Source organism: Rhyacophila brunnea, unplaced genomic scaffold (assembly GCF_057557595.1).
Source record: "Rhyacophila brunnea isolate RB1 unplaced genomic scaffold, BYU_Rbru_1.0 scaffold_12, whole genome shotgun sequence".
In the NCBI taxonomy this organism is placed as follows: Eukaryota; Metazoa; Arthropoda; class Insecta; order Trichoptera; family Rhyacophilidae; genus Rhyacophila; species Rhyacophila brunnea.
Window position 1 is genome coordinate 22213592 of NW_028232774.1, and position 13199 is coordinate 22226790.

The 13199-nt window shown below is 34.6% G+C and overlaps 1 protein-coding gene across 29 annotated transcripts in view; it reads right to left on the bottom strand.

Annotated features, from left to right (window-relative positions):
* Window positions 1–13199, bottom strand: part of shot (dystonin-like protein short stop) — a 572629-nt gene that overhangs the window by 59114 nt on the left and 500316 nt on the right. For all 29 annotated transcript variants that reach the window (XM_085960986.1, XM_085960985.1, XM_085960962.1 and 26 more), the window contains 24 exons: window positions 10286–10432; window positions 9844–10067; window positions 9418–9616; window positions 8880–9107; window positions 8324–8461; window positions 7655–7878; window positions 7246–7446; window positions 6920–7120; window positions 5959–6061; window positions 5697–5804; window positions 5183–5326; window positions 4726–4846; window positions 4470–4598; window positions 4184–4341; window positions 3892–4023; window positions 3601–3713; window positions 3254–3395; window positions 2660–2826; window positions 2382–2541; window positions 1840–2036; window positions 1424–1614; window positions 1060–1184; window positions 793–953; window positions 404–528 (listed from right to left, as the gene is read on the bottom strand). In XM_085960986.1, coding sequence (XP_085817112.1) covers window positions 404–528; window positions 793–953; window positions 1060–1184; window positions 1424–1614; window positions 1840–2036; window positions 2382–2541; window positions 2660–2826; window positions 3254–3395; window positions 3601–3713; window positions 3892–4023; window positions 4184–4341; window positions 4470–4598; window positions 4726–4846; window positions 5183–5326; window positions 5697–5804; window positions 5959–6061; window positions 6920–7120; window positions 7246–7446; window positions 7655–7878; window positions 8324–8461; window positions 8880–9107; window positions 9418–9616; window positions 9844–10067; window positions 10286–10432 — 3838 coding nt within the window. The remainder of the gene's footprint in view (window positions 1–403; window positions 529–792; window positions 954–1059; window positions 1185–1423; window positions 1615–1839; window positions 2037–2381; window positions 2542–2659; window positions 2827–3253; window positions 3396–3600; window positions 3714–3891; window positions 4024–4183; window positions 4342–4469; window positions 4599–4725; window positions 4847–5182; window positions 5327–5696; window positions 5805–5958; window positions 6062–6919; window positions 7121–7245; window positions 7447–7654; window positions 7879–8323; window positions 8462–8879; window positions 9108–9417; window positions 9617–9843; window positions 10068–10285; window positions 10433–13199) is intronic.

The following is a 13199-nucleotide window of genomic DNA, read 5'->3' on the forward strand; positions in this document are numbered from 1 at the left end:
TTAAACATTTATACCACAATCACAGTTTTTTTTGTTTGTTTGAAAAATTTCGAGATACTCAGGTTAAAAATGACGGATCTACCGAGAGTGTCCGAATAACAATCTCAGTTCTTACCAACCGACATTGTTGGCTGGGCGTGGATGAGCATGATGCGTCGGATCTGAGAGTTGCTGCTATGTTCACCGGACAGACGGATGTTTTTATAAACGTTTAGAAAAGTTTCTATAACCCGTATTTTTATTCATTATGGCAAGCAATAGGACACAAAGGATATTTGATGAAACATCTTTGATTGCTCGTACTGAAAAATAGCATTTTGCAGATCCGACTTTTTTAATAGGGAACGACGATATTAAAGACAGTAAAATTGCTTGAATATTAAAACTTCTTCTATTAACTTACCGTTGTTGAGTCTATCCCATCTGTCCTTAGTGTCGGCCAATTGATTCTTGATGATGTCTTGATCAACATCACAAGCAGACACAAATGTTTCTCCGAGGGTGCGATTGTTTTCATATTCACCAGATCTGAAACAAAAAATAACATGTTTATCTTTAAAATAATAACACAACAAAGATAACAGAATATTTTTGTGCTAATTACTAGATGCAATTTTATCAACTACAAAACTAACTGCCTTACTGCAGTTCAGAAAATTGTCGCAATTAAAATACATATCACGCAAGACTCTACCCAAAAGAAATCTCTATTTACTGACGCTAGTTTGATTAAAAGTACCAATTTTTTCTAGCTAGATTAAAACTTGAACAATATAGAGAAAATGGGCATACTTCTTCCAAACGTCGTTTCTAATCTGCTGCAATTCTCTGAGTTGTTTTTCGATCTGTTTCTTGGTGAATGCGGTCGGGGCGAGTTTATCCAGTTTGTCTTCAGCTTGTCCTAACCACGGTAAAAAGGTTTCCTGGGCTTTGCCGAACTTCTTGCAGTGTTCCTATTGATGTGAAACACAATTTATATAATATTCAATCAACAGAAAATATTGTAAGAAAATTGTGCAGGCTGAATTGATTCGAAAATGATTGATAGCGGTAACAAACCATGGCAGTTTGTAGTCTGGTCTGTCTGTCCATGACTTCTCGTCGCAACTTCTCCCATAGCTGTTGAATCCTGTCCAACTCTTTGCGAAGGTTAGGATGGGCGGGACGGTTCTCCATTTCACGGCCTAAAATTTGATTAAAAAAATTGAATTAAATTTGCAATCAATTACATAAATATCCAGGTTCTATGCAATCTAAGATGACATTATATTTATATTTTGTATTTATTTGATTTGATTGGAATTTTAGATGCATCCTTAAGACGGTAGAAGTAAATAACGGTCTGAAATGTCAGAAAAAACATTATTTCAAGATCTCCATGGAATAATAATCCAGTACAAATTAGAATTATTTTTCAACGCACCCTTATTAAGAAGCATAATAACTTCATGCTCTTTGGCCATGGCCTCTCTGTAGGCAGGTCCATGTCTCTCAAGCTGCTGGCGGAGCTTTTCTTTGTCAGCGCTCACCAGCAAACGGCCAGCCAACTCACTGAGTTCGCCTTGCAGCCAGCCCAGTGTTTTGGCAACACTTTCTTCCAGTTGACGACCATCCCTGTAAATAAGAGAAATTGTATTAGTTTTAGAAATTTATAACTAAGGATGGGCTTAGTAAAATCCTGTTTTAATCCAAAACAGTGCATCTATTGGAATGTAATAGTGTAAAACAATATAGGCTATTTTATATAATTCAATATAGATATATTATACGGTGAAACAATATTCATTTCCCATGCAGTTTGACTTTCCTAATTGAGCAGTAATTAATTAATTGACTCACTTCAGAGTTCCCTCCTGTTCAGCCTTCCTGTGGTCAAGTTTCTTCTGGAGATTGTTGTACTGTCGGGTGACCTGTGCCAGTTTGCTCTGAATGTCTTGGCGGCAGGCAGGGTCAGTCAAGACCTCGCACAGGGCCGCACCACGGGCTTCCAAGTCAGCCAACAATGGACGCTGGCCTTCTAGTTGACGTTCCAGATTCTAAGTGACAGATAAATAATTAAAAATCAAAAACACATATTGATGAATGTACAAAAAATTAGCAATTAACTGGATAATGCTCGATGCATTTGGATGATCAATTATATATATAATATAATTAAATAAGTTTATGTTAACCCAATGCTTACGGGCCACACAAAATTGTGTTTTTGCTAATTACTTTTCAAATGCAAATTAACACGTTAATTACAAAATTAATTAAAAGGGCCTGTAACCATTGTGTTAACATTACTGATACGAAAATACAGATACTAATTTTACAACAAAAATAACATTCAAAATTAGCTCATTTTCATTTTAAATAAGCAAATTTATTCTACGCACTTCGATCTTCCTGAGTTGTTCCTCTGCATCTTTCTCGAGTGGCAGATCATCAAGGTTATCGGAGATGGCTTGCAGAGCATCTCGCAGTCTCGCGAGACCGGCGTCGAACTCTCGCGATGTGTCAGCTGCGGCCCCCAAAGATTCGGCACGTGCGTCCAGTCTAGATAATGCAACAATAAAAAAATGTGAAAATGCCTATATCATTGGCTAACGGTTATTTACTATTCAAAGAATGACACATACATTTATTTCACGCAATATGAGTCAATATAAATCACCTGTTGAGGAGATCGGCCCATCTGTTTTGGACATTGGAGAGTTTGTTTGCAACTTTGGTATGGTCGGGTGACTTGGGCTCCAGCCTATCCAGAACGAAAGTACCCACTTCTTCCAAGTGAGACAACTGCGGCTGCTGTGTGCGCAACTCTTCGCGGAGTACTTGAACCTGAACAATGAAATACCATATTGATGAATCAGATGCACAAATATGATAAATTAAAAGAATTTAAAAATGTTTTTACATGCTAACTATGTATTCTACTACCAACAAGACATGGCTGCGATAATTTCATAGAGCTGTATACAGTGTAAAAGACAGAATCGAAGGCTGGGTACACATACGAAAAAGAGTAGGGGAATTTGTAATTCTATAGATTGTTGCTTGCTATGTAGTTAAAGCATCTTTTTTTTTCACTGCATAAATGTGAAAATATTACACCTGTAGGAAATAATAGTTTTGGTGAAACAATTCGAACGGTGTATTACTTCGATACTTAATCACAAAAAAAGTTTGTGAAAGTGTAACCATTGTGAGTTTTATGTAATGGAGACAGGAATGTATGTACATATATTTGAACACCAGAATTCAATACCTGTTGGACTTGAGTCTGCACCATTCTTGAATCGGATGAAATGGGTCCAAGAGCGGCCATCATGCGGTCCTTTGATCCCAACCAGGAGATGAGACTGTCGTGGGTATCCAGGAAATCCTTAATCTCTTCCATCATTCGGATCCTGGTAAGGAGATCAAAGGCATTGTCAATATTTTATTTAAATAAATAGAATACATACAATAGTGATTGATAATATAAATGAGTTATGTATGTAGTAGAATGGTGGTTAAAAATGCATAATTTAATTTACTTGGTCATAAGTAAAAGTCAATTGTATGATTCTAAATTTGAGATGCTGCTCTATTGTGATAATGGAGGAAACTTACTTATCCTTGCAGGCATCATTGAGACTCTTCCATCTGCTGGCAACATCTTCCATCTCTCCGTGAAGTTTATCAGCTCCGATAACACCAGGTTTACGACGCAGCAATTCTTTAACCTAAAACAAACCATTAATAATAAACTTACCCCAATTGCAGTAAATATTTTTTGAAAATATAGAAAGAAATCAACAGAAAATATATAATAATAAAAAATAATAATAATACGTAACAAATTACAGCAAAATTCGTTTTTATTTTTATGAATAATATGAATTATAAAAATAGTTTATGTACCTGACTCCTGGTTGAGTCTAAAAGGCTCTGCTTCTCATACATCTCCTCAAGAACTGCTCGGACCTGTTTGTTGGTCTTGTCAGCTTCTTCCTTTGTGTTAGGGACTGTGTCCTTGGGAAGTTGTCTCTGAACCTAGAAAAATACATAATCCTTACATGTAACACTTTGTTTTAATTGTACAATGCAATAGTGTAGTTTTCAAATAATGGTGTTCTATAAGGCACTGTTCTAGGACCACTAATATTTATATGCAGTTATTATTATTTTATAACAAAAATATAAATTAACAAACCTTATCCAAGAATAGAGATAAGCTCTTGAGACTTTCGAGGTGTTTCTTCACTTCTTCCCTAACAGAGTCCAACTCGCTCTGTCTGTCAGACAAGCGAACTCCCAGGAGTGTATAGCGGTTATTGATTTCTGACAACTGCTGTTGCACTGGAGACATCTCTGTTTGATAAAAATACAATAAAATCATTAATAATAATTAATACGGATCAACAAAAGCTCATTTTCATGTTCATGATCAACATTAGCATTTATGATTTATTCAAAATAGTTTAGGAATTTCAATTTACCGTCTAGATGGAATCCGTCTTGGCTGGAACGCCTTGATGAGAATCCACTGGATCCGGAAGCACTCAACGGGCTGACGAGGCCAAGACCAGTCTTTGAAGGAGAAGGTGATCTTCCATCAGGTCCACGCACTATAAAGATAAGAAATGCATTATAATATTAATAAGAATTTATACATGTGAATAGATGGGTCATCAAGATTTGAGTTTAATTAATAGATAGTATAGGGATGTCTCTATGATTGGTAAAGGTACTTACGGGATGATTGGGATGGTCTCTTGGTAGGGCTGTAAGCCGTTTGGCTAGACCTCTTCCTGTGAGGACTGTCTGGTCTGTCACCTCTCAACAAGGCATCATATATACTGCCAACTTCATTCACCTGAGAAAAGATACATAATATGATTTAGCTATATGTATGTAATGCTTTCATTAGATATATGCTCCGTTGCTGATATTTGTTGGATTTTTATGATAACAGTAACTAAACTGCAGCAAATAATAACATGCAATTTCATTTTCCGTAATTCATTGATAATGGAGTCATTGTTGTAATATCTTCTTTTCTACTGCCTTTTATAATAATATAGTAATCAGATAATTATTATTGCACACCAATTGCAATTGGAAGGATTATTCACAATCTGCGAAACCAACAATTTTCATGATTTATTTAATTTTAGGTAGTATAAAATTATAAATAGCTTTGTCAAATTACCTTATCAATAGTGTGGCCGTATTCCCTGTACTCCTTGTTGAGTGGTCGGAGCTCGTCTTGTTGACTCTTGATGACTTCCATTTCTACAGCCACCGGCTTCAGACGGTTCACCTTTTCTTCCGTCGTCAAAAGCCATTCCATAACCTTAAAATACAAAACATCAAATATCAGCCAACATGATGATGATTAGCTGAACATATGTGAATTTATGAGAGTTTCGATGATATTGTACAAATAAATCAGCCATAATACGTATTTCATTGACCACAGACAAAAAAGACTTATTTGATATAAGATTTCAGTTATTCATATAATTTAAGTTCACGTTGATGACATAAATAGCGAAAATTTCCTACCCAATCTTTAACTTTCACAATTAAATGTGTAAAATCAATATAAGAAGTTATCAAAAATATAATCATTCATAGAATTTTAATATTTAGAACTTGTAGAATAGAGTCAGGTATATTTCGAATATGGCTTGAAGTATAATAAAATAGATATATTAACGTACCAGTGCTCTAAGTTTCTCATATTGGTTAAGTTGATCGGCACGCTGCTTGGAAAGCTTCTGCTTCTCATCAATGGTTGTATTCAAGTCTTTCCATTGGACTTCCAGACCCTGAACAAAAAAAGGCATTAAAACACGGTTGACTATAATACCACCACTTTACCTGTACTGGCATCTATGTAATCGTTTTTTATGCATGACTTATCAGAGAAAAAAAATATTGTCCATTACAATGTAATATATTATAAAAGGTTAGGATATTTACCTTCATTCTGTCCCTGACAGCTTGGGTGTCAGTAACATCCTTCTTGACAATGAGTTGTTTTCCATTGCGCAGGCATTCTTCCAAGATTGGTTTCTTGGAATCCCTGGAGAAAAGAAAATTAAGTTATTATATTATAATACAGTAAAACCTCGTTAGTAAGAACACTGATAATTCGAAATTCGCCGTAATTCGAAATTTTCGAAAAAAGAGTCCCTTGAACATTATTTTCATATAAAACTATACCTTTAATTCGAATTTCGTAATTCGAAACTATTTCAGTGTCCTGGCATATAAAAATATTCAATAAATCGTAATAATACTATTTCATGAGCCAGTCATTAAAAATTGTGAGACTTTTTTTAAAACATCATAAATTGCTTATTTTATGAAGGTAATAAAAATAATCCTGACATTTTATGATCCAATTTGGTAGGCACATCTATGATCAGAAACGAAATTAATGAAAATCAAAAATTTTTTTATTTCAAAATTTTTATATTATTATTGTTCCCCCATACATTTCATAATTCGAATTTTTTTTCGATTTTCGGTCCCATGGAATTCGTATTAATGAGGTTTTACTGTACTTCCCTTATATAAATCTCTAGACAACAATATCTACTTGCACTGAGAATTCAGGATTCGCTTAGATGTGTTCTCCAGTTCGTATCCAGCGTCTAGTATATTGTGAAGAATGAAGCTTTCTTATGCCACATTTACTCATGAATCAAACATAATGCATTCACGCCAACGAAACAATTGTTTATTTTTTATGTTGTTTATGTTCATGCTCTGAGCAAATTGAAATTAAAATATTTGTTATATTCGTGCTATTGTTACAATATGATTGTTTATAAGACCGAGATTCAGAAAACGAGTCTCAACAGTGGTCTGACCAGAACAAGATTCTTCAAATAGTCATTTCGAAAAAAAAAGTGAAACACGTCATATTATAACACACCTTTCTTCTTGCAATTGTGCAATCCTTTGATGACATTCATCGGGTGACAACCTGGCCAGCTCGGATGCGTTAGCCCTCTCAGAGAGCTTGGCGCACCACTGCTCCACCTGGGTTGCTTGGTTGGAGAATTGGTTCAGGTCTGATGACACCTCATCCAAGAATTCACCGCGTTTCATCGACTTGTCCAGGAGTTTCTCGTATCTGTTTGATATACAATGATGAATTATAACTCTATTTAGGTCAAAGAAAACTTTTTAAATATGTATGTATGTAATGGATAAATTATAATTCACTTTGAGAAGATACAATATTGTTTCAAAGTATACCTGTTGTAGACATCCTGCATTTTCTGGTCGATCTTAGCAGCTAATCGGGCATTGGAAGCGGTATCTAATAGAGCTCTCGCGTTGGATGCCAGCTGATCCAGTGATGGTCGGTGAGCCAACAGCTCCGAGTGAGAGATTTTCTGCTCGCGGAGTTGCTCATCCAAGCGATCTCTGATGAGAGACGCCGGTTTGTTTTGGGTCCTATCAAGGAAAATCAACATTATAAGTATTAAGATAATAATCTGTTTTATATTTTATGCGTCAAATGCAAAGTCATACTTAAGTGGCATTAAGCAATACTGAACCTTATACCATATGCTACCACTGTAGGAATCAATAAATGTCAGTTAATGTTAATTGATTAAATTATTATAGCACATAATGGTAATATTTCTTTTCTAAATCTCACTTGAACAAGTTTTCGGCCTGGTTGATCCAGTTGGCCTGTCCCTCCAGGGCGTCTTGAAGACCTTGGCTCTGGACCAGAGCGCCTTCCAAAGTTCCACAGCGAGCCGCCACAGCTCCGCTCAACTCTGAATAACGACTCTCCAATTCCAGCACAGGCACTTCCAGGTTTCTGATCTCTGCCGGCGTCAAGTGGCCTTCCAGGGTCTGGAGTAATTGGTCACAAGCCTGAAAGAACCATAACATTAAAGCCAATATAGGTAAAAAACTATACCAGAACCCAAAAAATATAAAGTTCATCAGAAATTGTCACTATCAAGTGGAACATATTGGCATCCAAGGTGTGGGAATTATTTTGACAGCCTTTTTTATGAGCAATGGTTTTTATCCATTCGCTTCATCCTTCGAGTCTGCTCAGGATCAAAAATACACAGGTGAAAACAACATGTAAATTTGGTTAAACGCAGTATTCGAATCTATTACCCACAGCTTTAGAGATGAATGCTATGCAATTATCTCACCGCGAACACGCATGATTATGATAATTTAGGTAAAATAAATTACAAGAAAAATAAAAACATTTATGAATTATGCAATCATAAACATTATTGATTGCTCTTTCATCACCTTCTGAATTATAACAGATTCGAATGAATCGAAAGATGATACTTACATCCTTTGCACTCTCAATGAGTCTACTCTGTGCTAACATTTCATTGTGGAGAGCCTTGGCACGAGCCAGTTGAATTTCGACTCCTCTTGGGTCTCCCGCAACGGCTTCTGTTACCACAGCACGGCATTGTGGCTCCACCTAGTTAAATATAAATAAAATTAATGTCCATATACATATTTAGGAAAGAGGTATAAACATATTTGTTAAGACCATTATTTGTTAAGAAGAAGAAAAGGTTTATTTACTCATTTCAATAGTCTAAAACAAATGGAGATTTTCAGTGCAATTTTTAAATAACACATCGTTTAATCTAGTTTGGGAAACACATGAACATTATGATTAAAAAATTTGATTTTTTTTTTATAACATGGAATTTATTTAAGTATATAGAATATCTCCTCCAGTTTCTTGTATCCCACGTATAACAGCAATAATCTCTTTTGCTTTGGATTTCTAAACTTAAGTCGTTGTTTGTCCTAAATGCAGAGGGTATAAATTTCTCAAAATCAAGGAGACAGAAAACGACAGTAAGATTTAAAAATAAACATAAACTCGCCTCCTTGAGCCACCTGTCAGCCTTGTCAATTGCATCGTTGTACAGCTTTCTGGTATCTCCGACTCCTCGCAGTCTTTCCTGCAGCTTTTGCGCTCGGGAGAGAAGATCGGCGTGACGGCGAGCAGCCAACGACACACATCCTCGAACCTCCGACTCCGATGGTTGGGTCAGATGAGAATAACGAGATGGCAATGATGTTCTGAACTCATTCAGAGATGATAGATATTCCTGTAACAGAGTTAAAGTTGAATACATGTTATCCAAAGTAATTATATATGTTACACCGAATGTGTGAAATTGCATATTACACGAAATCGGCAATATTTTGCCTAATTCATGAATAAGGCAACGGGCTTGCATTTTTTATGAAATAGGCAAAATTTTGCCGATTTTATATAATACGCAATTTCACACATTCGGCGTAACATATATAGTAAAATTATAAAATATCAAATTTGGTTTGTATACCTATTTAAAAGGCTTCAAATGTAACAGGGTACACCTGTTGAATAGCACTGTCATAGGTATTAGATCTTACCTTGGATTCATCAACAAACTTCTGCGCAGCCATGGTGATGAATCGTAGATCGGCCTGGTGAGCCATCACGTCCCCGAGGAAGTCTCTAGCTGAACCGGATCGGTCTCCCAATCTTCCAAGTTCTGACAGAGCTCTCTCTTGCTCTTCCAGAAGGCGGTACGATGAGTCCAACCAAGAGTTGAAAGTAGTCAGTTCATTACTACAAAGGAAAAATACATTACATTACCCATATGAAAACTAAGTTTAAAGTTTTAATTGCTGTATTATATCTCTATACTTTCTTCAATTTGCTATTATAATATATCATAATATATATTTAGTGCAAACATGGATAGAGAATATTTAATCAAAACATTTAAAAAATCTGTAGATATTTGAAAGAAACTTTATACTAGGGATTAGAGGATTTAAAAAGGGATTAGTTACCTGAACTTGGACAACTCATCCCAGGCGGCCTGCAAGGTCCTCAGCATGTTAGAAGCCTTCGAGGAAGCTCTGTCGGCCCTATCCTTGAGCTGCTTGGCGGCTCTTTCGAGGGCATCAGCCTCCCGCGCTGCTAACACGGCCCCACCTGTCACCACAAGCTGGCGTGCCTGCTCACCTACTCCCACCACAGAGCGTTGTTGGCTTTCCAGCTCCTCACGGATTTGCTGTGAGTAACAGAGTGTACAAAAAATGTTAAATAGAAACAGCATAATATGGTTCAAACATAATCAGGTAGGTAAAGTATGCAGGATTGCACCGAATGAAAAAATATTTTTGTAAAGACACAACTTAATGGGTGGAAGTGGAGTCAAATAAAAGTCAAAGATTTAAAAATTCAGGGTATGTTACGAGTATTTTCTTTTTAGAAAAGGTATTTCCTGACCTTTATGTTGTTGATTTGATTTCTCAGCTCATCCTTGTCTTCCTTGGCCGGTTCTTGATTAGCCAGACGTTCTTCTATCTCGCTCACCCAGTCAAGGAGTTTGTTAAGACTCTCATCGCACAGGCGATACTTCTCTTCAACGGCTTGCTGCTCGAGTGGAAGTTTGGATGTACCAAATTCAAAATTTGGAAGGAATGGATGTTTAAATGAATCAAAATGAAGGATGTGGAAATTTTGAGAGATGAATTGACAGGAGGGAGGGGGTAACATACGAAAAAAGTAATTAGTTGATTGATCTTTGGTACAATTTTACACATTAAAAATTTAACATTTATGTATAATAATATCTGTACATCGTTTTTAAAGCTATGATGATTCTGCTTTTCAAGTCTACACTGTTTTCAATAATTTCTGAAAACAATCCATCTAAGCACTCTCACTGCGAAGCCAATAGTAAAATTTTGTACAGAAACTTTCCTTATTTCCCTTTTCAAAGGTTAATAATATAATATCTACACATTTTCACAATTTTCAAAAATATTATCAATGGAGGTGAAAAAAACTATTAAAACTTTTGAAATAAAATAAATTTACCACATGTCTTTTAATACAACTGTCATAAAGTAATAAATCTGTTTCAAATATTTGATATGTTAATATAATGATAATTGACTTAATAGGTCTCGACTCTCTTCCTCTTAAATGGTAGATTTTAAAAGTATAATATGTAGAGCCAAGGGCCAGAATGGAATATTAAAAAATGTTCATTTCACATAACAGTAAAATTTTTGAAGAAATCATATTTATTGCTATTTTTCTTGGACTAATTAATAATAGCTATTAGAATATCACTGCCAGAGCCGAGTTAACTAGTCAAAGCATGTAATGTTGCGTCAGGCCATGGACGTGTTAACTCGTGCTCTCTTGTAAACGTCATAAGTTCTGAATAAACTATCTGTGTATATATTTTTTTCACAATATTTATTATTTTAGTGTGAAATTATTCACGATAAACTTGAAAAACATGTTGATTTGGTAAGTTTACACAAATATTTACCACTCTGTTCTTATTTCATATTTTTAAGGGATTTATTTTATTACAAAAATAGTTGGCTTACAAGTGTCTACCTCGTAAAAATTGGCTGGCAGTGATAGGGAACGTAGGAAACAAAGCAATATAGTATTTATACTGAAATTTTCCAATTATATAAAATGAATCATACTGGTCATTAACCCTGGATATTAGAGATTAAGTTTATTGATGACATAAATGCAAGAGCTACTGGGTATCCTGCTGACAATGGTAAATCTATTAACATTTCAACATTCACAAACAATGAATATTCATCATGTTCCTGATTTTATATACAAATAAAAAAAACTCTTTTTTCACTCACCATGCAAGTGATTTAATCGATTTTAAAAACAAATCGTTTTATAGATCCACAAAACCATGCACAACGACATTAAAATGTTTTTGATAGACTTAATTAAAAATTAAGTAAAAGAAATATATCAATCAAATTATATTATTTCATGAGTGATTTGGGTACATAATTGTATCCCATTTCAGACATATTTCTTTTAACATTGTAGAACATTGAGAAAAAACATAGAATCAAAACGAACGAATAGTGAGTATGTAAATGGCAATTCATTTTACTAGCAGATCTGTTCCGGTAACGAAGTGCTCTCAAATAGACTATTTGAGGAATAACAAAAAACCATTACTTGACTTTTTTCCCAATGTCAGAGAAAATAGTTAAAGACACCATATTCACAATTATACAACATCACACAGTTTTAAAAAGAATACACTATTTACCTGAAATCAATGTACCGAAATATTAAACATTAAATAATGAACCTTCAATAGAACATTATGTAATACAGTATTGCATTATGTTAATTCATATTCAATTAGCAATGAGTGAAGATATCATATTTTTTATTCAATATTTTGAAACGAGGCATTTATTTTTTTTAAATTTAATCAAAATATTTAAAGGCTACAGGATGGAATGTTATGGTAAAAATTCATTTTGAAATATTACCAAACCTTAAAAACGTATATTTAAAAGATATACAGTCGAACTTGGTTATTACGAGGAAGATGGGACCAACTGAATTTGCTCGTTATAAGCATTACTCATTATATCGTTATATAACATTTTTCGCGCCACGGTCTATTTAAGACAACATGAAAAATCTGAAAACCGTCGTAAAAATCCCCGAAACAAGCATGGCATTCATAAACTACAAAAGAAGTTGTTTATTGTAATGAAGTCCTGAGCCGCCGCCGCTGGTAGGTACCTACTGACTTCACAAAGCTTGGATTTTTTACATGCAATTTCAACTATATGCGTGGATACTTTTTCAATGTTGTCGGTGAAAAAACCAATTAAGTACTTAAACTAGTGTCATAAACGTAATCCGATCCCGGCGGCATCGGTCTAGATAACTGCCTGGTCGGATTTTATTGCTTAGGGTCGAAAATGTTGTTTTTAAACAATTGACACATTTACGGTTTTGCTCGGTATAACCGAGAAGTAGCTCGTTATAAAAGTGAATAAATGTATGGAGAAAATCATAATCTAAAATTTCAACGAATGTTTCCTCATTACATCCGAGATCTCGCTATTTCCGTGATCGTAATAACCAAGTTCAACTGTATATTATATACATTATTTTTTTCAAATATTGATTTCAAATATCAAAAATATTATTAAGTAGTCTATTTATGACAGTAAAAATAAGGTTATGTAAATTATCACTTTGAATAATATTACTTAAGTATTTTATTTATTATAAATAAATTTTCTAGTTTTTTTTCTTTTTTTAAGTGTGTAAATATCACAGTAATTATCAATGAATGATTGAGATTGCTGTCAAACAAAATTATTTGGCTATTTCA